We start from the raw sequence: 23,121 nt of genomic DNA, 5'->3' as shown, positions 1-23,121 counted from the left end.
GTATTCAAAAGTAGAGAAAGAATGAAAATTGTTTCTAAGCTCTCTACAATATTCTCCAACTTGGAGATTCTGATAACAAACACCTATATTATATTCTCCCGTTTTTCTACAGATCTTTAGCTTCAAGCTAAAATACCTAGTATCTTATTCCGGGAAAACCTCTAAGACTCTATTTTCTACCTATACATCCGTACACACGCTACAATTTTATCTTTGCTAACTCAATCAAGAGGTAGAAAAAGGCACAGTCTAGTCTAATTAATGCACACGGAGGTCATTCCATCCTCCTGCCACAGTCTTTCACCTCAAGTGCATCGTTACCTTCGATTAGGTTCAATGTCTATAAGAACCTCTCGTCTAGGCTGTTTTAGTCATTTAGAAGGCACACGTTTATCTTAAATACGAACTTCCTTCAGAATATGTCATTGTGGCCTACAAAAGTTCACTTATAGAAACTGTAGTCCCTATTCTGATTGTAGAAAAGAGATCATCCGTTTCAAAGCAACATTTAATGAATCTACCTATGTGAATATATGCAGTGAATCAATACCAATCTCTTTCATATGCATGAAGCATTGTACATATTATTTCTATTTGTAATAAGCAGCTATGCACCAGCACGCACCCTACGATATTTATGAAGCGAAAAGGCCAATGGGGATGATCTTTAAAGCCTTCATGACCTTCGCATGAGGTTGCGATTTCGTAAGTATGTTCGTGCATCTAATAACGAGGCCACCTTGCCCCTGTTGACAACAAATGGAGACGTACGACTTAGGTGCAGCTGTGTCTACCCAGGTGACGAACATCTGCTGTCCACTAAATATGGACATCTCATTACAAGTATTTTGCAATACAATAGATTGTGGAATGATAATTGGCTGGGGAAAATGCAGCAATATATTAACCATCATTTATGCAGAGAGTTAACAAAATGTATTAACGCTTAAACTGTGCAATTCTGTATACATATAATAGTCTAAGACCGATGCCATATGGCATAAAGGAACCAGATTAAGTAGGTTTTAATGCCAATTTTATAAGCAGATACAAGCGTATGGCGAAATGTTTCGTTAGCTTTGCGATGTGGGGATTGAACGCAGGCTGTTATAAAATATATATATACCCTTTGTATAGGGGGTCTGGTTAAGGGACCACTAATGGTTAAAGACATGTTGTTATTGTGTTTGTCGGCTTGTTTCCACAAGCCGACAAACACAATAACCGATGAAAGCAGCGGGCATGTTTTCAGATATGTGCATTGCTACGACTGATGAGAGCAAAAGAGATACACATGGTCTAAATATTAATAGCTTGAAAAAAATTTAAAAGCAGAATGTGTAACTTTGTACCATATGGTGCCAACTATTTACATCTCCTATTTCATCAATTTTTAAAAATGGAGTAACGATGAAGTATTATGCCCATTTTTTACATATCGAGCTATTCTTAGGCTCGGATCCAAGGCACTTATATGCACTTGGAATTGATTGACACATGCTTTCATGTTTATGCAATGCCCATCCTCATGAGTAGAATTCGTAGGTTCGCATGATTTTCATGTTGTCCATGTATACTTATCTGAAAACGTTTTCAGACTAAAGCCGCTGTGCTTCTATCGCTGGTCGCTGTCTCGAGCGCTGGGAATCAAAATGGTGAGAGGGAATGGTCGTCGCAGGGCGGTGCAGGATGTAAGTTTTGATTATTAGTCTTCTATTTATAGCACTTAAGGAGCTGCTTAAAATATCACGCTCATCCATAAGATCATATAGTGAACTTTAAACCAAATTTCGTCATTTAGGAGATCCTCTCTGTTTATATATATATGTTTAAAAAATAAGGAGTAATTGATGACAGGGACACTTATGAGCTGATATAGCATATTATATCTGTCCAAAGTATATATATTGGTATGGGTACTATAACATATGCGGCGACAAACCGAACATCAAATCTGACAAAACTGAAATATAACATCAAACATTAAATCCGCTTTTTGCACTAATAATAATTGCATATATTTTATTATTGAAACTACTTGTTAATTTTCGTCTAGTCAGGCCTTTGTCTTCTTGTATGTCAACGTTGTTAAGGAAAAATCCGGATCAAAGTAGACTATGTTTTATTTGGTGGTATGCTCATAGGTAGATATTACGTAACGGCCTTCTACCCCATGTGTAGACACGTTGACCAAAGTAAAGTAACAATAGAAGACGAACACATTGACCTTGATTTAAAGCTGACCCCTGTCACCTCATAATTTTGAAAGTCGATAGTATAATACACGCTGATAGAGTAAAATGGATAAAATTCCAGAAAGCTTTAAATGACTCGTGGAGAAATCAAAAAGGCTTGCCTTCAAAATTATTTCTAAGTAGGCGTTCTCTACAGAAAATGCTGAGACAGAACAAATTCAGAACAATTTAGCCGTCGATTGGAAATTCTGGACTGAATCCTACAATAGTAGCAATGAATTACGTGCAGGTTTACACAAGTGCTTTACTAACGTCATAGCTAAATTTTTCGTGGTCGCTAGGTGTAAACAAAGAGCGCTTTAGGGACCATTTTTCGCACCTTAACTTGCTGTATCATTTACATATTGGAATTATTGCCGCTCTTGGTACATCCCATTTGCTGCGATCTTCATAAGAAAGGATCTGCTAAAATATTTTCTGTTCGAAAGGCTAACAAAAAATAGCTCGGATCCGTTAATACCAACGTATGTTTGAAAAAACAGGGCTGGTAAAACACAGGAAGCTGTAACAGATAGTAACATGCACAGACCTATGTCAACGTCCATCAGATAATGCCCTCATAGCTGCAGTGGGTGATATTACCATACTGTACTATTTGATATAATATTACATCCTACGTACCGCCTAAACTTTAGCAGCAACATTAATACCTTCTTTGGCTAAAGCTCTCCTTCTACTCTCTGTTGAACCAAGCAGCGAATTTGAACCCATACATTGTTTTCAAAACGGAGTGAACTTAATGCACTTAGCAAACCCCGCATATTTCCTTACTAAGGGATTACCGCAACTGAAGCGTGCTTTCATGCGTGTATCATATTTAGACTGTAAATTAATTAAACTAATACGGAATATTACAATACAATATGGTTTAGCTATTCATGGTGGTTTCTCAGTTCGTATTCTCCTTACGTGCGGTAACAAATTGAGCTATTAATACCTGTTTTCACTGAAATTCCGTTTTCTATGCAACACACTATTTTCATTATTTTTCTGATGATACCATTTTGCTGTGTTGACTGTGCTACCCTAGAGAAAGTTTAGCAGTAGGTGGGGGGTGGAAAGCAGCGTAAAACCTTAACGAACCGAACACCTCTTGTAAATAGGCAAGGTTTGATGATGCGGCCAGGACATTCAAACCAAGGTCAGCCATTCCAAGCAAAAGAAACAATGAAAAAAACTCGAAATATTTCGAATCGCAACACTCAATGAGTAACTGGCAATTACGGGAGAAATTGTGCGGCTTCAGAGTGTCGCCCACCACCAGAAGTGTCGTATCCTCTTTAGTTGCAACGATGTGATATACATTTAATCATACCGTTTCTATAGAAAAATATTCTTGATGTTCGACTAATGATGCCATCACGTGCTTAATTTGAGTCACTGAAATGGAAAGACTCATTTCCGACAGTTGGGCCTATTCCTGCAAAGACCATTGCCTACTAATTCCCAATTCTTCTTTTATATTTAACTCCGAATTGGCATGGACAGTACCACAAGTTGACAGAAGGAATGTGATGCATAGACTTGACGTCTTAGATCTAATAGCCGTTGAAATCCCTAATCCAGATCTGTTTTTGTGTTATTATCATAGCTAACCTAATGGGTACTTGCTTTCTACTTATAGATATTTGCTCCTCAAACTAAAAGTCATACTTAAAAAACTCTCTTTAGTAGTACTCAAAGTGAACCACAAGAGATATTTTGTTCAGGCTATAAGTCAACTAAGCACTAACTTGCATAATAATGCGTAGAAGGTTCAAAAGAGTTAATAGCATAATAACAAAACGGTACGAAATATTGCTCTATTAGTAATATGAATTTGAGACAGATTTTTATTCTTATGCATTTAGAATATAAAAGAAACTAAATTTAAGCTTATTCACAATGGCTACACATCAATGAACAGGCCAGAATATAGGAATATGAAGAGTGAGATGAAAAATGTTCGTTGCACATCGAAAAAATACAGTTAGTTGTTGATAGGCGTAAGCAAAAATTGAGCTAGAGATGGTGTTTATGTGTATTATTGAAAAGAACCACTGATTGTCCGCCTATTTTATTTGCAACTCGATTTAATGTCTTTACAAAAGTAGCGAAAGAAAGAAAATGTATATATTTCTTTCTTTAGATTAGCACTCGGGGCGCGGAAGTCATTAAGGGTCACTCTTGATTAAAGCTCTATGGCATTGTAATATGAAAGTATATTGCAAGATCTAGCTTTAATTATCGTTTTTTTTGAGAGGTGGTTGCTTTATCTTGGATCTAGTCAGAAAAATTCGGGTATACTAAAATCTGCACTTCCAAGACGTCTATTTGCTCCCTTGCAAGGCGGTTTCACTAATTTGAGTATTTGATAATAGAGGTTGTTGTAGAGCATCTCCTTATCAGGTGGTACTACCAATTTAAAATATAATAGTAGATCCGTTAATTGGCTATTGTTAATGATTATTGCTGCTCACTTCAACTAAAACGAAGGGTTATTTGCCCAACGAAAATATGTTATAGGAAGTTAGGTAAATGAATTTGGAAAATTTAAGAAATTATCGAAAAATATCTGTTTTCTACACAATGTGTAAGATATGCATTGGATGTGTAGGCAAAGATATGCATCCGCTAACACGCATATTGTCACCTGAAATTTGGATTTATTTTAATCGCTTTTGGGTCTAACTGAAGCGGATAACTTTTTCCTATTGACGGAGCAGCCTGTCTTCGCAACCCTCCTATAATTCATATGAGCGCTCCATCATCAGGGATTTCAACAATTCTGATCGCATTCGATGACGCTATAATTGCATAGACATGAGTCTTACACAAAATGCCCGCACATATCTTCTGACTGTGGCCTCTCTCTGTTCGATGTGATCCACCCAGCACACAAGGTGACCATCGTATCGAGATTGCATAGGATGGAGAAAATGACGACCACGATACTTTCCGTATATTTGATACAGATATACATATATATCCCCACCTTGGGGCAAAGGGAGGGAGACGAGACAACTGTGGGGATATATGACGGATGCGCGATGTTCATACAGGTCGGGCCATGGTATCACATGGCAACCATCGTACGTGGTTAGGCCGATGTTATAAATCCAAACTAACCGATAGACACAAGCACAAAGCCTGCTCGCCTTCCTTGGTCGTCTCGCCATAACCGAGGTACATTCGTCAGCGTTTGTACCGACGTGTTACTATAAAGTTCACCAGTACTAGCGATCATAGTGAGCAAAGCTAGAAAGATACCTGCAACTCAGTTGAAGTGTTCTCAGGGGATGTTGGATTCAGGCAAAACTGGACCAGAGAGAAAACTGAAACGAGCCACATTCGAGAATGCTATTGGGATAGTCAGAAAGGCAAACGTCTTGCCTTTCGCCTTACCATTGCGTAGCCGCCGCAGTGTTGAGATTCCTATTCATTATCGTGGACCTCGGTATCGTCACGATCGCTGACGTTCTTTGGGTCTTTCTCCTCTTTTGCACTCAGCGACGGTGGCACAGAATTGCATCTGGACTATGCAATCGAGCTGAAACGTGTAAGCCTTACAATCCATAGCCTCACGATTCCTTCTGGCCCCGCTGACCGGATCCACATCAACGACCACGTGGTGGGCAACGACATTACTAACCACGGGCGCTTCACTTTGATGTCCAGCGAAACCTAAACCTAAATACTGATGCAAATGCGTAGCCGTCTCGAATATCTAACACAGTTCCTGAATGGCATTAAATATGTAAAGTGGTCAAGTTCCCTTGCTAGATACGAGAGGTTTGAGCGAGACTACGGAAGAAAAGAGAACAGCCCTGAAAAAATGCGTTTCATTTGAACACTAGCATAGAGAGGGAAAGAAGGTGTAGCGTAGTAAAAGCGCGTAAAATAATAAATAGATGTAATAAATAAGTAGACGGTAGGTAGGCTGCTGGTTGTTTGAATGATGGTTTTAGGGAGGTTTTGGGTTGTGAAAGAAGGCCAATTGAGCGACCAATGGTATCCTCTGTTTTGGCTTTTATAAGATTGGTCGAAGTAATGTACAAATAGCGCGTCAGGCACCATCATTCCTCAACACTATAACAGAGCGCGATGCATTGATAAGGCATTCAATATATTCGTGATAAAGTTGGTCTGTTTCTAATGAAAAGGAGCCAGAAATTGTAAAGTATGTGGGTGTACAAGGTGCGAAAAAGTTGTGAGGGATTACGGTGGTTCCTTTTCCGTCGTGAGGAAGAATAGTAATCAATTCGTACCTTCGTATCGATCATATCGTAAAAAAATCATTACTTAAATATTAAAGTATGTAGTAGTTGGCTCAGTATGAGAAATCATTAGTGAAACTAATGAACTATGGGCCAATGATGTGTATCGGATAGAACTAATATAGGAGCAATTTTTAATAGCATACTCATTTCTTCGCAGTTGGAGGAGGTCATGGGGGAGGCGTTCATGTGAAGCAGGGACTTCTGCTCAAACCAGTCACCGAACAGGTACGCATGGTGTTCAACACATGCATACATTTGTAGCGTAGACAAGTGAGCTCAAAACTAAACAATCGTGATTCCTGCTTTTCCAGATCTAATTAGTGTTCTGATACCTAAAACTAACCCTTTTTTTTCAAGGAAAAGTCTATGATAGTGCGTATCTATGGTATCGTGAAGATATTAGTACTTAAATGGTAATCTATTGATTGCAGGTCGGTCCAGCACCATTAACGACTATTAAAAAATTCATTGCACATATTGACACCTCGGTAGTCCCCATCAGATTCGAGCACATCCGTATCCCGAACTCGTTCGGTATTAGTGGAGGAGAACACGGCGTAGGAGGTTAGTAGTTTATGTTCTATTAACTTAAGTTGTACGTCAATCTATTCTTGAAACATCAAAGCACCAGTCAGTAATTACGCTGGAAAACGTGCATGTATTGGACCTCTCAGAGCTTTCGGTGCACAAAAAGGTATCATTTGTGAAGTTGCTGTAAACAATCACAGTTTCCAATTGATCCGCACATCAATGGAGCAACAAATTCCTCGAAGCATGCATTTGCAGAACTTTCAGGGATACGAATGATCAGGGTACAGAAATGTAAATCAAATTTGCTTTAGCAACTGTTTCGCGTAATAAAATTAGTTAATGTAATTAATAAGCTCGATTTAGATACAGATGTTATTATCACCCGCATTTCGCAGTCTATTGAGCTATTTTCGCTCATATAAAGCTATTGACAGGCACGAGCAATGCAAAAGAAGCTAGTTACATAAATACTGTGAATTTAATTTTAATTGAACATAGTTCCAGGTCGCATATGTTGTAGTAGCGTCTATTCATAATTTTTGCATCTTAATGTACGACTGTTGAGAAACTGTACATTTTACCAGCAAAATATGCGCAGAGCACTATTAAATTAGTTAAAAACAGGTCGAATATATTTGTCAGATATGAGATCATAAAGCAGAAGTGTGATCGCAATTTTTTTCAGCAAGTGTGTCTTGCCATAAGTTTTCTCCGGTGACTTGTTATATATATGCGTTTCCATACAACAGAGATATCTACAAAGAAGTCTTTACGTCTAATATGGCTCGTAAATGCTAATTAATCATTGCAGCTCTGTTCCGAGACTTTGGTAAACGATATTGCTGCTATTATGTATTAAGGTCATTCGATGATAATCCTACTCAGGAGACGATATTCCAAACAGTTAATGTGATCTGATGGCACTATGTATAACTCTCGAGAATATGTGGGTCGGAATGATGGAAGACGGTATGTGCATCGATAAAATTGGCCTATCATTTACTACAAAGTTCAAAACAACATAAATGGCTACGAAAAATCGTATCAAATGATCCCTAACACGGATAATTCTATCCATAAGATTCATTTATGTTTCACAGTTTGTGTATAATCGCAAAAGGACATTGTGTCCAATTATTAGTCCTTGGGCGTATTGTAAGCACTCAGCTAGCATCATCCATTAACTCATTTCATTATCCCAACAGTTAGCTAGTTTAGCTTATGAAAACAAACATTCAAATTGCACGATATAAATACAATCGGTGCTAGGATGTAAATGGCGTGGCACAGGTATCATATTGTCAATACAATGTATTTAGAAAATATTAGATAACATAAGAATTGACGGTCGATAAAACGGTCAATGTATTATTCGAGCTCTAAAGAGATTTATCGATGGTAGTTTGTCCTATACTAGTGGGCGTCGTAGGAAATCTCCTTGTGCGCGCTAGTTGTTGTTACGTATACTCACTCCCACGCCGTTCTGGCAGAATAAGCAACATGCAGATAGTACAACTTCGGATCACTGCTGATATCACCGCAGTTAGATAAAGAAATATTGGTTAGGATAACAGGGCCATGTATGAGAAAAAGGGAAATTATATCAGTTTGAATTAGCGCTGTGACAATCGACAAGAATTATCGGTGGAATGCCTCTATTTAATGTTCGCTTAATCACGTAATTCTTAATTCTAGTTTTTATAACTGCAAAACGGCTTTGTTTAATTCAGCAAAAGATACTTTACCCGAGAGTTTTTTTATATTGAATATCTGTTTAAACTCACGTATTTATAAGACGCTGGTTGTAGTTATACAACTGTCGATATTAGTATAGCCATAGGCCACCAAGTCTGCCGTTATTGATCAATCCTAACTTCTGTGCAGCTTGCTACTATGTGTGTAATATCCATAAAGAGTAGTAATCGTATGTTGCTCGCATAGATCCATGAGTAAGGTTCGTATCAGTTGGCTTTGCTTCCTGCATTCGGCTCCATCGGTTCAATTTCGATCTATATAATAGGATTAACTTATTTGCCAAAGATCCAACGAGTTGGATTAAGTAGTGACTATTAGTCCTCTCAGATCAATCTATAGGTAACTCACGAATAAATCTACGATGGGAGTCCTTTTGGGTCCAACTTTTTTTAACCTTTTTTCTCTTTTGTTCGGCGTCTCCCTTCCGCTATAGGCACTTTATAGTCACCCCCCCCCCCCCCCCGCTTAATAGTAGGAATATACAATTTGCTTCAATCATTCACCTCGATAGCATTAGCAATAGATAACATGTTAGTTTATATCTTATGGGGGCTACGCATCTAATACTATTCTACTATCATACGATACCATTACACGGTAATGCTGCTGCTACTACAGTCTTTGCTTTAAACTGTTCTTTTCTGTTAAGAGTTCTTCGTTTTCCGTATTTCGGCTTCTTCTTCATTTTGCCAGATACAGACATTTATTGAAGGGGTTTACTTCTCTATGCTCAGTCTAACTCACTCCTTTTTGCCTTTCTTCAGCGGCCAACGTCGGTTCAACTGTCCCGATGGTTCTTTCGATTTTAGCTCAATCGTCCAATTTCTGTTCCAGATGAATCAGGAGGGAGGCGTATAGAAATAAATATCTCTCCTGTCTTTTCTTTTTTCTTTTCTTCTTCGTTTTCTGTTTCTCGTCTTCATCGAGGTGCTGCTACTCTACTTCTATTCCTTTTTCTTCTTTTTGTGCTTCTGCTGCCGTGATCGGTGCTTTTGAAGCATCGTCGAATTCTCGATTTTCTCATCCAGGCCGTATTGCTGCGGGTCTCTTTACCCGGTCCAACTATTTTCTGTCTTCTTGGGTGCAGTACTGCCCGATGGCAGAAAGTCACTTTACATTTGGATTCGAAATCTGTACGAACTCGCAGTGCAAGCCGGCGGTCGTCGCAAGGGTAGCGGGGTTGGAACCAGCAGCGTCGTGGGTAGTGGGCCGATCCCGTTTCGTTGACTGGCAGATGCTGTTGTGGCTCGACAAAGTCCGGCGCCAGGGCGCTGCGCAGACGAAACGCAAGACTGTGGACGGCATTTGCAATACAGTAATGTCTCAAACGAAAGACCTTCCTCTAGCTGTTCGTCGCCTTATTCCCCGCTGCCTATTTCTGCCCTTTCCCGTTTTGCTTTGACACGGCTCGTCACTGCGCTCTCAGCTGTCAGTGGCCGTTCATTCAATTGAAATTCTGATTCGAAAATCCTCGTTTCATCGGTCTGTTCGACCATGTGCCATGGGAAGGTTCGTGAAATCGCCATTCGCGAACGCTTCATTCTTCCAGATTTGAAACTGCTTCGCTTTCTGTTTTTAGTTTAAGTCTCGGGTCTCGAATGCTTAGCATCCGTGTCTAGTTGTTAAAGTCAAGATATTCATCTCTTTGCTCTTTGGCTGTAAATGAGTATTTGTGGAACATTTGGTAAAACTATATAGTTCTTATTAGCAACAGCGTTGGCACACCTGGGAGAACATCGGTACCGCATTAGTAGTGCAACTGAAGACAGCATGGAACACGGGCATTTCCCAGTATTGCAAAAATAATTTACTGCTACAGTAATAACATTGGGTACTGACTCCGTGGGTTCGTCACATGGATATTGAAAGTATTGTAGATACTCGCTTCCGTTTACACTATGACAATAGGTATGTATAATGTAATTTCTATGTGTAGCACAATATTTTAAATACAAAGCAATGGGAGATGCCACAAATATTATTTTACTATACGAATACTTTTGGTTTAAAAAAAAAAAGACGTATTTCAACAAATGTTATTTTCTTCCTTAATGATACATGTTTCTTCAGTAATATTTAATATATTTCGTCATACAGGCTTAGTAGTACGCTGATCATCTTTTGACCTCAATTGCGGAAGCTGTCGTTGTTTATGGTTTGTTGAGATTTATGCAGCTGTATTTAGAAGCGAACGGAAACACGCGTGTGTGCATCGTTTGGTGAGTATTTAATGCTTCAGTCACGACTTCACAGGGTTACAACAAACAAAGGCGTAGTTTTCGCCGAGTAAATCGTTTCATTAGCAAAAACTTCACTTGGCTATTATACAAATACATTGTATGTAATTGTGCATCATCGAGTTCACCTATTTGCGCGTCGATATCCAAACATATCACAGTTTAGAACTGTACTGTTCATTGAATGACTAAAGCGAGGCGCTTTATAGCGAACAACTTTTTCCTTCGAAACGTTTATGTAAAAAGATGTTTGGAGGTGGTTTGCAGCAAATGACTCTTCAACGAACCCAATTTTTTGCGCCGTTTGCGCTCCTTTTACTCACTGCAAAAGCGAACATAAATACAGGGCATCTAAATATGCAGCCACCATCATCAAACTAAAACGTCAAGCGGGGCAGGCTAAACTATGGTTGACCCCAAGCGATTTAACAACAAGTGACACGCACGCTCAGGCCCAAGCACACAAAAGGAGGTTAAAAGAGACATCTCACTTCTTGTTTATCATATAGTCAGTTACGGTTGATAACACTATTTTTATTATGATAACTATAACCACCGTAAGGATTAGCAGCACTGTCGTCACGAGTAAAAACATCGTTCATTCCCGAACCGCACACGCTACTGTCCGTAGCTAGGTACTGCCTGTTCTCGTATGCAATAATGAGTCAAGCAAAGTATTTTTCGGGGCCATCCAGTCTGGCTAAGTTTTTTCTCCAGTGTTTTTATTTCCTCACTAGAGGTTTAGACGGATAAACAGTACATGCGCGCACGTACAGACGACATCAGGTCATAAGAAGGGTGCACCTGCTAAATTGCTGGTTCTGCGGCAGCGTTACCAACTGGTGATGACCGACGCGCCTGGAAATACACTTCCGCAGCTGCCGTTGTTGGCAGCAACAACAGCAGCGGCTGCGGGATTAACCTACAAATTCATTAGCAGGACCAATAACAGCTATCTATTTCATAGTTCTAGCAAAGGCATTTCTTCTCTTTACTCGTGTAAGCAAACACTTAGTTCACAAGTGGCACTGACGAGGTGTCTCCGAAACTTTTCTTTTACTTATCCCGGGAAAATAACGGAAAAAACGACGAGCAGCAAAATGTTGGTAGTAATAGTGATGAAACAAATAAGTTTGCTGACTTGATCTTCGATGATCCTTTTATTTCTTATAATGAGCTGCCTGTACAAACAAAAAAATAAACTGCGTATAACCAGCGCTAACAACAGGTCGAATAATGCATCAAAAAATTTACACACCACAGAAGGAAGACCGTTTCAGAGAAGCGGTTTTAAAAATGTAGCACTTGGCCATATGTATCTTGTATATCCTGAGCAGTAAGAACACCTCACAATTGACATTCAACTTCATTTCGGTAAAAAGTTGTTTTTCTAGGCAAACAGAGCCAAAGGATATAATATATATCCTTTAGTTCTACTTTTTTAATATTTTTTCTGTTTTGTTTTTTGTTTTCTTATGTTATGTTATGGAACAAAAAATATCGTTTGTTGCGATCTTTACCTTATTGAAGGCGGGCAGCATCAGCCTAGTCGCAACTACTGATAGGTGATTATTGTCGGTTATATCACCCATTAACTTTTTCGGCGATCTCTCCTTTATGCAAAAGACTGCAAATAGAATACTCCTCAACACTTAGATATAACATCACAATGCCGTCAACAACGTAGCGTGAGCACGCTGTCAGCAAATAGATCGTGCCTTCATCTAGAAAAATACATAAAGGAGGACAGAGATGCAGCAACAATACGATCTAATAGCCTGACAACAGATATACGAAGTAACATAATAATAATAATAATAAATGCATACTTTTCGAATCTATATATAAATCGTAGGAACAAATTATGCTTTTATACGTTGCTTTTGACATCGTACTAGCTGACGACTTAACACATTTTGAACAGGTCTAAGGAGTACCATTGTGTTAACTGATGTTAATATTGAAGAGGGGCTAGAAAGTAACGACCTTAAGTACACGATCATCTTCGTGATAATCACACAATATAAAATTTTGGGAAGTTAGACGTTGAAGACATTCTAGTTGTCACTCACGTATGTTTATAACGATAGACATGGGTAAACATGTACTGCTTACATCCAAGTTCACTTCTAAGTATACATGTAGTTCTTATAAATATGTATACACATACATATAGAGGGCAAACATTATTTATAAGGGTCACGGCAAAATTGCTGCCGGGATACGGTGATGGTGCAAAAGCAGCGTTAAATTCGTTGTCCCTGTTGATGTGGAATGCATTTCACTGCAGCAATTATGCATCACTGTTACAGAATTTTTCTGTTCCGCAGAATAATGTGCATTTTAATGCACGTTTTCCTCTAGCGCTATGTCCCTCTTGAGTCTTTTAACTGTCGTAAAGTGCAAAGCGCTATATAGATATCCTCATTTAAGATATGATCGAATTAAAGCGACGGAGAAGCCGTAAGAAAAAAGTATCTTGGGAAAAATACTTTAAACAAGAACAAAATGTTAACAAAAATATCTGATTGTCAGTTCTAATAAAATTTATCCTTATTTACGCGAAATTTTAGACTGGAATTAGTAATAGTGGAACTCAACATTATTTATTAGCCCGAACTGTACACAAAGTTACGAAATTGTATCGAAGCGCATTACAAAGAAGAAAATAACTACAAGAAGTTGCTTAAGTGTGTCTGTTCCCGTTGAAGCTATTATGAAGTTTTTTACTTTTATGCCGGTTGTCGTGTATTCGTTAGAGAAACATCTCATTGAACTATTTTAGTCGAGCAATCCTGAGAACTCGGTAAGTTTATGCTTAAGGTATACCACCACACAGTTACCGAGGACAAAGCTGCTAAATGAATTTTTACCACTCGCTGAGTTATTGCACTATTACAGAACCGTATGGTTACATTGCTTGGAAAGAGTAGCACAAAAAACAATGTGTTGATCATTTAGTTATAGTTCCGATTTGTATGTGCGAGAGAAATTTTACATGTTCACTATTACAGCATCGATACGGCAGATATGTATAGCATGGCCGCTGAACTATGCATATAATATGAGAATGAGTGGCTGTGAAGCGCTATATATATATATGTTTCAAGTTTAACGCTGCTTCAGATGACTGGCGAAACGAAGGCCCAACGAGGGACCTCACACGTTAAGGCTAATAGGCAGACACGTTACCTTTGCACCATTACAGAGGCTAATTTTACGTAGGTTTCAGTGAATCGGCCTCTGTTGTTGGACTTGTTTACGTTTGTGCGAAAGTATACGGATGGTGCTTTGGAATACCTCATTTATTTATTCCTTTGTTTGCCATAGGTAACAGAACAAGTAGTAGTAGTAGCCGAATTCGTCACAGACGAATGGTTGTTGCCTACGGCTTGTTGGAGGGATACTTGTTCCTAAAGACGCAACGTTCGCATGAAACCCATTTTTTCCAGAAATATAAGTAGAGAAAAAAAAGGCTGTCTCGAATTAAAGGGTATACAATTAGTAGGTCTGAGAAAAATGTAGTTTGATTTTGAAATGCACGACATATTTTTTTGTTTAACAATATCGGGTTAGGCATAATCACTCTTCCCGGTAAGTCAGATCTTTTATTCGATATTTCTGTTCCGATGTGAAGATTATAGGTTACAGAAATTTGAGTTCGAGTTTGCGAGTAATGAGAGGAAAGAGTGTGTCGTTAAGAGCTTAAGTAACTTTAATAATAAGTAGTTTAAATTAAAAAGAGTTCTTCTCAGCATACTAAAACATTTTATAGCTATAGTTAGTAGTTTCTTTTACAGATACGCTTTTTTAAACTTTTAACACAACTTTCGTAGATTATAATATTTATCCGTGACTGCCGTCATGAGTAAGTTGTATGGACATAATTAGGTAAAGAAAAGCTACTACTTAGATTTGGAAAATTATAAAGATGATATTGGAAATATAAAATTGAATAAACTTATGAACACCATCGTGTTCCGCTGTTTTTATGTAAATTTGCGATTTGGTTGTCTAGTGGAGTACAATTTATTGTAGCAAATTAACTCATTAACAAATCTGCTCGTGTTCTCAGGTCATTCAAGAAATGACAAGAAAGAAGACATATTCTTCGGCTGTGAATTCAATTATCTGAAGCAACTATGGCTGCAATGTACGATCCCGAAAGCATAGAAACACATGATGATCATGTTGTTTATTAATACCTGTACTATTTGAAATTATATAATCTATATTTTACTGAAACAGGACCTTATTAGATCTCCGAGCAGGCTCAGAAAAGGAAGCATTTCTGTTTAAAAATATATTTAGACGAGAGATGTAAACCCCACCTATTAAACGAAAGTATATTTGATCTTTGCCGGCGTTAAATAATAGTATTGATGGCGATGACTATACGGTAGCGCTTTACGTTAGGTAGAAGCAATGTATGAGCTCTGTGGAAGCAGCATTGAGAAACGCACATAAACGTATTTTTCTGGTTTGTGCATTGTTTTGTCTTTTGTAGGTAGTGGCTTTGGCGGAGGTGGAGGCCACGGGGGTTGGAAATTCGGAGGAAGCGGCGGGGGTGGAGGTTGGAGTCTCAGCAGAAACGGAGGTCAGTGTAGTATCTTCGATGACGAGCATGAAGATGATAATATCGATTTTTCTAACAATAATTTGGCAGTGTGTCCTTACTAGTAATTAAATAAACAGAAATACATTTTATGAATAACTTTAATATGATTTTAGTAGTCAATAGGTATTCGACTTAAGTTTGCGCGGTTAAGATATATATAACGAAATCCAGTTTGGTGAGAGTGTCGAGTAAGTTTGGACGATAGATGATGGTTTGCAATGGACATCGAGGGCATCTTCTACTATGAGGTACGCATAGAAAATGAAATAATAAATGCATCTGAAGTCTCCCAAGAAACTTATGGCCCTTTGGTACAGCAATAAAAGGCACGTACTCTGGTCAAAGGCGCCAGGCATCATCGCCATTCCTCAGTTACTTTTTGGATTAAACAAAGGATCATCTAATAGAGATAAAGTAACGATGAATAACAAAAGCATTAAATTTCCATGTCCAGATTACTTTTCTAAACAGTTGTTACTCTCTGTTTTTTTTTTGCTATCAACAATCGATTCCGAGACTTCGAGGACTAAGAGGCTCAAGGACAATTACAGTAGATTGAAGCGTCTACATTCCACAAATTGACTAGATTTAAAAACCGATGTTGTTTTGTTTTCAAACTGTCTGATATCATAGGTAAATAAGGTGGCTTGTCCTAACTGTCCTACTGACGGTTTCCAGCACGCGCTTATCTGTACTGTCGTACCTGTATGATCTCAAACGTTATTGATTGTTATATGATATAATCCTAACTAATTAGATATAACGTGTACTTCCCCTACAGGAGGTTTTTCAAAAGAAAAATATTTAAGGAGATTGAGGACTTGAGATTTTAGAAGTACCCGTCTATATTAGATGTACATTTAAAAAGCTGTCATTAATATCATCGGTATTGGGTGTCAATTTCAGGTCAAAAGTTTAAGGTCATAGAGCTGCCAAATGGAGGTGGCCAAGGTGGAGGCTGGGTTATGGGCGGTGGTGAAGGCGGAGGTTGGCCTTCTGGGGGTGGAGGTTGGATGGGCGACGGAAATAGCTGGATAAACGGCGGGGGCGGCTGGATGGGCAGCGGAAGCGATAGTTTTAGAGGTCAGTGAAACTGTCGTTGGTTTGTTGCGTCTTAGGACGAAATCTGGTGTACGTTTGCTAGTTGATCTTACGTGGTATTCATAGCACGGTCTATTTCGTTTGGCTGCTTGTCCAGTAATGCATCCTGTAACATACATAGCAATAATTGTCCCTTAATTCCGCGATCGAGTAGGTTGAGGAGGGCTATTTTCAGGTCTACTTTTACACACAACAAAGGTTAGATCACATACAAAATGGAACTGTTCCTTCAAGAAAATTTAGGAGGGTTGTTGTAAAAATGATGAATGCATTTTCATCTGACTTGGTCTTTATTTGTTAATTTTCTACACGCAGCTACCTGACACAGTGTCATAAAAAATAGCTGAGGTAAAAAAAAAGGATAGAATCGCAAAAATTTTAAACTATGTCTAAATAAATAACTTAGCCCAAACGTTTCCAGAAGTTGCTTAAGCTTGGTCATTTGTGAAATAGCAAATTTTTCTCGTTTGTGGGTTTAATTAAACGGTGGCGTACTGTAAGTATATTAAAACCGCTTTGTTCTAAGTGCTATTACTAACCTTTGGTGGACTGTTTGCTGGCTTCTGTTACTGTTTGTTACATGCAGGTGGCCACGGCGGCGGTTTTGGTGGCTTTCCGATGCTCCTAGACGTGCCAGTGCAGGTGCATCATAACCAGTTTAAGAGTCAAGCGCCCGTTGAGAAGGTCTTCAAGGCTATCCCGGTCCAGGTGAAGGTGGCCGAATCACAAGAAACTGGCGGCCACGGAGGCGGTGGCGGAGGTCATAACGGGTGGCACTAAAGTATCCTCTAATCCGACTTTTCGAGCGCCCCCGTCCAAAAGAATGCCTTTACCAAATGCTGACGGGTTGCCGTAGCCGTCCATTTTTAGCAAATCATATGAGTCGAAAAGGGACAGCTCAAAAAATTGACGACGAACCAATGAGCAAACCAACCAACATCCCTTGAGACTATTCCGACGGCTTTTTCAATCAATAATATGTATTGTAACAGTGTTTCTCATCTTCTCGACAATATGACCAATTCGGGCGTCACGGCAATCCGCAAAATAAAGAGAAACCATCTAGCTCACCTCCCATTCCTCGTAAAGTCGAACTCAGTTTTTTGGCATGACATATTGTCTCCGTCGTTGTTGCACATACATGTGCTGTAGTTAACAGCTTATAGTCCGCAAGTACCGCATACAAACCATAATATTCAGCAATATTCTTCAGCCCTCTTTTCTCATGGATAAATCGAGTACCCTTATTATTGGTTCTCCGTCTTTCCTCAATTCTACCGTTGCTTCAGCTGCTTCTACTAAGCTAAGACACTAAACTCCGAAAACTGACCCTCAATGCTCAAATGAAACAAGCAAATCAGTGGCAGCTGGCGAATTACAGCTGGTTGCGCCTGCACCGGTACGTCGACATACTTTTCTCTATTACCATACCTTCCAAACGCTCAAGCTGCATATGTGTGTAGCTGCATGGCTTAGCAGTGTAACTCCTTATTAACTTACATAACATTGTTACTAATAATGCTCCAACGTTTGATAATAGACACTTCTGAATTAAAACTTGTGATCATCTAAGAACAATGTAATACTAAGCGTAGTTGCAAACATTTGTTCTTGAAATATTAACGCTAGCTTTTTACTCTGCTAAGGTCGAATCGCTATATGAACTTTGAAGGACTGACACATATCAGTCGCTTGTAGTTCCCCGTCAGATGTGACTTCCTCTATACATGTCGCAATGGTAACTTACTACGAGTCAACCAAACTGTACCGCTCTGTCCGAATTTTCCTGTTGGGTGTATTTTTTGCTGTTAGCTGTGCCGCAGGGCAGTTATTTTGTGCAGTTTAATGCTAAGCTCATAGCAAGCTAACGTTCGGCCTCTTGTGTCACACAATTCTGTTAGTATATCGTGGAACACGTAGACGCCCAACGCAGTGTCGGTCCGGCATACAATACTTTCACCAATGTTTTGACCGTAGACCTAGGTTGGCTTCCCACAAATTGTTTTGTCATTTGGCCTGTGTTCGTCAGTCCTTTCACTGGCGGACTAGGGGTATCTGGGCCTTAAAAAACCAGAGCAATAGGCGCCTACATTTGGCTTCTTTGGCTTCGAAGCTACCTTCTCACTATACTCTGATCTTTCCTGATATATTTCCCTTTCCTCAGTTCGTCGAGTAGAAAAAGTCTCTGGCGACTGGCATAGCTTTGCCTGATAATGTCCGGTTGGCCTGTTACTATATTTGTAGTGGAGTTTGTGGCTGTGAAAAACAGGATCCGTTTTTCTCACCATATCCTTTTTCGGCAGTGAATTGTGACAGCGGCAATGTTGCAGCTATAGCAACAGCATCGGCTGCTTGGTTGAGTCGTCTCCTACTCATTGTTTTATATTAGCTCTTTTTCGAATTGCTCTCTTTAATATCTACTGTCCTTCTATTCTTTCTCTCTTTCGACCCGCGCATCGTTTTATAGATCCTTCCATCATTGTCTAGCGATCCTTAGCTAGTAGAAGCCGAGACACTTAAGTAGACGGTCATGGCAGGGCGGGTAGTCAAGATCAGGTTCGCGACGACGTAGTATGCCAGGAAAAATTTCATCTTTAGGTAAAGAAGCAGCGGCTTCAGAAATAACAAAAAAAACTACCAAAAAATTGCTGGCGAAACTAGGATCCCTTCAGCCAAGTATGTCGTTTAGCATTGCGCTGCCTTCAAATACAGTTCTTTTTCCTCTTTAACCGCCTAAATCATGAGGCTTGCACCCTAACTTCGAATTGCAGAAGTGTCCTAGTAATATCTCTCGCTCCCGCTCTCTTTTCCTCTCTCTCTCTATATATATATATATATATATATACTAATGACGAAACGCCTTGACTTTAAGAGCGCGTACACCGAGAGAAACAATAGTTATAGTTTCTATGCGTGACTTATTTGCTTAAGATAAGAAGATTTCCTAAATAGATGTTCCTAGGATTCACTGAATAAATATGCCGTGGAATTACGAAGGAGTTTCTGCGTAAGTTAAGCTTAATAGTTCGCAGATGAATCGCTCAAATATTATGCATTAGTTTTTAACCAAAGAAAGTTTTTATTACTAAAGTCAACAAAAATCAGCTTATGGTTTCAAAGTACATCACAGCATTAAGGTCCTCAAATACTTACATGCTTTGAATTTCACAATGAACGCCTATAGTTCTAAAAAATAAGGAATCTCATAAAAAAAAAGTACTACTAATTACAACTTTAGTCTTAGATTGCTGTGTTTGCAAACTGCCTGTTTAATAAGAGATGCGTAAAATTGTCTGTCGTAATGTACGTATGAGTAAACTTAAACCCTTAATCATGTAACTTCTACATAATAATCACGTTATGCTTACTTAGGCGCTAAGTAAAAGGAAGAATTTTTGTATAACTCTCTTAGATAAATTGTAATCAATGTTTAGGTATCGTTTGACCTCCGACTGTGTATTTCATACTTGTTCGCAAGTGATCAGCATACATATTAATTTTCCTATATACTTTTCTCTACGGATTCGAGATGCGATATAGTCAATGCATGGTCTTGTCTGCAGCTTAATCTTCAAGCTATCGCACTTTGTGATTCAGAGAGACAACAAGCAATTTTAATAGCTTTGAGTTGCCCCTTTAAAAAGGAAGGCAATAAAGCTAATACACGGTACTTACTTTTTATTACTATTTGTTTATTTTTCGCTTTCATCACATCGAGGTTCACAATTTGTAACTCTGACTCTTCTGAAATAAAAATGTAGCTAAACATGTACAGGGTATTCAGTTGGTTTATTTAAATTATTGAATTTGTTCCTTTCAAATTATAGGTGAGTTGTCCTAGTTGCGTCAAGGAGAACATTCGAATCAGTAGTCAACTCAGTTACATTGTATCGCAAGTGAAAAAAAAAAGCTGGCTCTGTTCATGTTTTCCAAAGCCAATGCATTATTATTATTATGAGAAATTATTCGTGCCAACGGTACGACAAAAATTTCTTTCTTTCATTTCTAGATAGCGATATATAAAATCGCAAAACAATGATGGCAAGGTATTCTTTTTATTAATGTTTTGCTTAGGTTGGAGAAGGCCTCCGCCAGTTCGAAAAATCCATCATAGGAGCAGTCGGTAATTCTTCGATCAGTCTTGGTATAAAATGAAAAACGAAGATCGATAACCTGCCTATCACCAACCCACTCCTCAGAGGCTTCAACTCCGATCTCTAACCGCATATTAGCATCCCGACATTACCTTTAAGAGGGAAGCGACTTGGCTTTTGCATGCAGAAGTGGCAAACCAATAGAAACACGTTTGTTACCTTGGCGCAAGAAGCGTTAGTAATGAAATAACGCATTCATTTTCGATTGAGTCGATGGGCACTCATCATTTTGTTGTTTTCATGACACACATAAACCAGCTCGTGCCATGCTCTAAATTTGGTTGTTATTAAGTGTTTAGTGTATTTCATGATAAAGTTACGGGACGCTGTGAGCTTTCGAATTCCATATATTTGAATTGCCGAAGGTATCAGTTATTTAGTGCAGTAAATCAGCGAAAAACAGACTTACGTAATACATAATAAAAGAGAATCAAGTCAACGACCACAAAACAGAAAGAAACTATACCATGTGCGCTACATTATCCATATTCACCCATAGAAAGATATCTCATCGGTAGTCATTTACTGTGGTTGACTAAGCATATAGCTAACCTTTATGATTATTCTATGTTTTGTGTTTAAAGTTTACGGATCGTGTCATTGTACATAAAGTACGAAGCAGAGATCACCGTTGTAACTAAGAAAGGAAAATATGCTACACAACAATCACACTCAGTGTCTTCAATGTGACGACTCTTGTAAATAATATTATTAATAATGATTGTAATGAGGTTAAAACGAATGATTGGTAGTAGTTACGTGCATTTTAGTCAAGTTACGATGGTGATCATAGTTATAATTCTTCAATCTTCTGAAAGATAAAAGTAAGGGAACAAACAATAAAATTGCCTAAACTGTCATAACCATTGTTTGTGTGGCAGTTGTAACAATCAATCGTTATGATAACAATAAAAGACGAGTATAATTTGCATGTATTGTACTGTGTTTTCAAAGCCCTTTCGTTATACTTAATGAGAGAGGTCATAGTCTATAACATCGTTCGTTAACTTTGTTCTGACGTCTGCAGATTACAAGTTTTAATTAGATGACCTTATGTTATTTCTTCTGCTTATCAAAGATCTAAAACTTAGAAAAAATCACGATGTCGGAAACCGCTCAACAACTATCTTATTCGTCTGTTGTTTTGCACAGGAAAGATGAACTAGTGTTTAAGCCATCAGGTTAATGCTAGTGATAATATCGTATGCGAGTGTTCTGCCAGGTAGAATTATTCAGCAAAGGTTCCTTGTTAGAGATTAGCAGTGGATTTTGGGTGTCTTTTTGAACGACTGGATCAGGTAGGGCATCGAATTCGCAAACCGTAGTTATTAGGTTGAATTGAAAACACTTTTATTTATACAAAGGACGTGTATGGAACACATAAAAAAAGCATTTGACGGTTCCACCGTCTTATTTTTCAAATAAAAGTCGAAGTCCAGTATATTACAGAATCTTTCCCAGGCTATAATTCATCAATGAGACATTCACTGAGATGCTAAGACAGCTGCTAACAGTTGTTATTCATTGATCTATTTAGCAGATATTTAATTGCCTCGTACCATTCGAAAGAGGATATGTAAAATAGAAATATAAATAGCAACAGTTGGCAATATAAATCTATATCTGGGTTAGTAGCATTTATAACGTCTAGATTTATTTATTTACTCGTTAGTAATATTGTGCCATTTCTTTTTGTTCAAGCCGTGCTCTTAAATTGCAGTCGACCCGTATTCATAAATGTATCGGTAAAGCACGGTTTTTCAACTCAAGCTGAATATCAAAGCGGGTTGAGTACAAATAACTATCCTTCTTTGTAAGTTTACAATACTACCATCGGAGAGACATCAGTAATTTTTATGAGTAATAATTTTTGAAAATATTTTAATAAGATGCACCTACACTTTAAGTACATATGCGAGCAAACACTGCGCTTTGGAAAAATAGAATATACTAGAGTTTTGTTAATAACGAATTGTTCCTAGTTTGTACAAACGTCAACCTATGTAACATAGAAACCTTTAAATAACTACGGGTATTATTATTATTATTATTGTTATAGGTTTGTAAGTTCAAAAGAAAAAATTGAAAGCAATAGGAGTAACTCTCCTACCTTGAAATTATACCTTTATATTTATATATATAATAATATATATCCAACGTTTAGTAATTGGTAGAAGATAACATTCAAACACGGATCATAAGACTGCTTTG

General features: G+C 38.3%; 1 protein-coding gene and 1 long non-coding RNA gene across 3 annotated transcripts in view; one reads left to right on the top strand and one right to left on the bottom strand.

Moving 5' to 3' along the window:
- Nucleotides 1-21,845, top strand: part of LOC111268446 (uncharacterized) — a 24,424-nt gene extending 2,579 nt beyond the window's left edge. The window contains exons 2-8 of one of the 2 annotated variants that reach the window (XM_022847430.2): nucleotides 1,598-1,691; nucleotides 6,672-6,739; nucleotides 6,946-7,078; nucleotides 15,545-15,634; nucleotides 16,562-16,738; nucleotides 17,343-18,155; nucleotides 20,831-21,845. In XM_022847430.2, coding sequence (XP_022703165.1) covers nucleotides 1,598-1,691; nucleotides 6,672-6,739; nucleotides 6,946-7,078; nucleotides 15,545-15,634; nucleotides 16,562-16,738; nucleotides 17,343-17,536 — 756 coding nt within the window. In that variant the 3' untranslated portion in view covers nucleotides 17,537-18,155; nucleotides 20,831-21,845. The remainder of the gene's footprint in view (nucleotides 1-1,597; nucleotides 1,692-6,671; nucleotides 6,740-6,945; nucleotides 7,079-15,544; nucleotides 15,635-16,561; nucleotides 16,739-17,342; nucleotides 18,156-20,830) is intronic. The other variant, XM_022847431.2, reaches the window with a different exon arrangement.
- Nucleotides 7,391-8,920, bottom strand: LOC147752381 (uncharacterized). Its single transcript, XR_015314219.1, has 2 exons — nucleotides 8,830-8,920; nucleotides 7,391-8,570 (listed from the first exon to the last, which is right to left on the bottom strand). It is a non-coding gene; the product is annotated as an uncharacterized LOC147752381 (long non-coding RNA).
- Nucleotides 21,846-23,121: the final 1,276 nt, after the last annotated feature.

The sequence above is a fragment of the Varroa jacobsoni genome, unplaced genomic scaffold (genome assembly GCF_002532875.2).
Source record: "Varroa jacobsoni isolate VJ856 unplaced genomic scaffold, vjacob_1.0 scaffold_1286, whole genome shotgun sequence".
In the NCBI taxonomy this organism is placed as follows: domain Eukaryota; kingdom Metazoa; phylum Arthropoda; class Arachnida; order Mesostigmata; family Varroidae; genus Varroa; species Varroa jacobsoni.
Note: the sequence above shows the minus strand (reverse complement) of the source record. Positions and strands in the feature narration are given on the sequence as shown.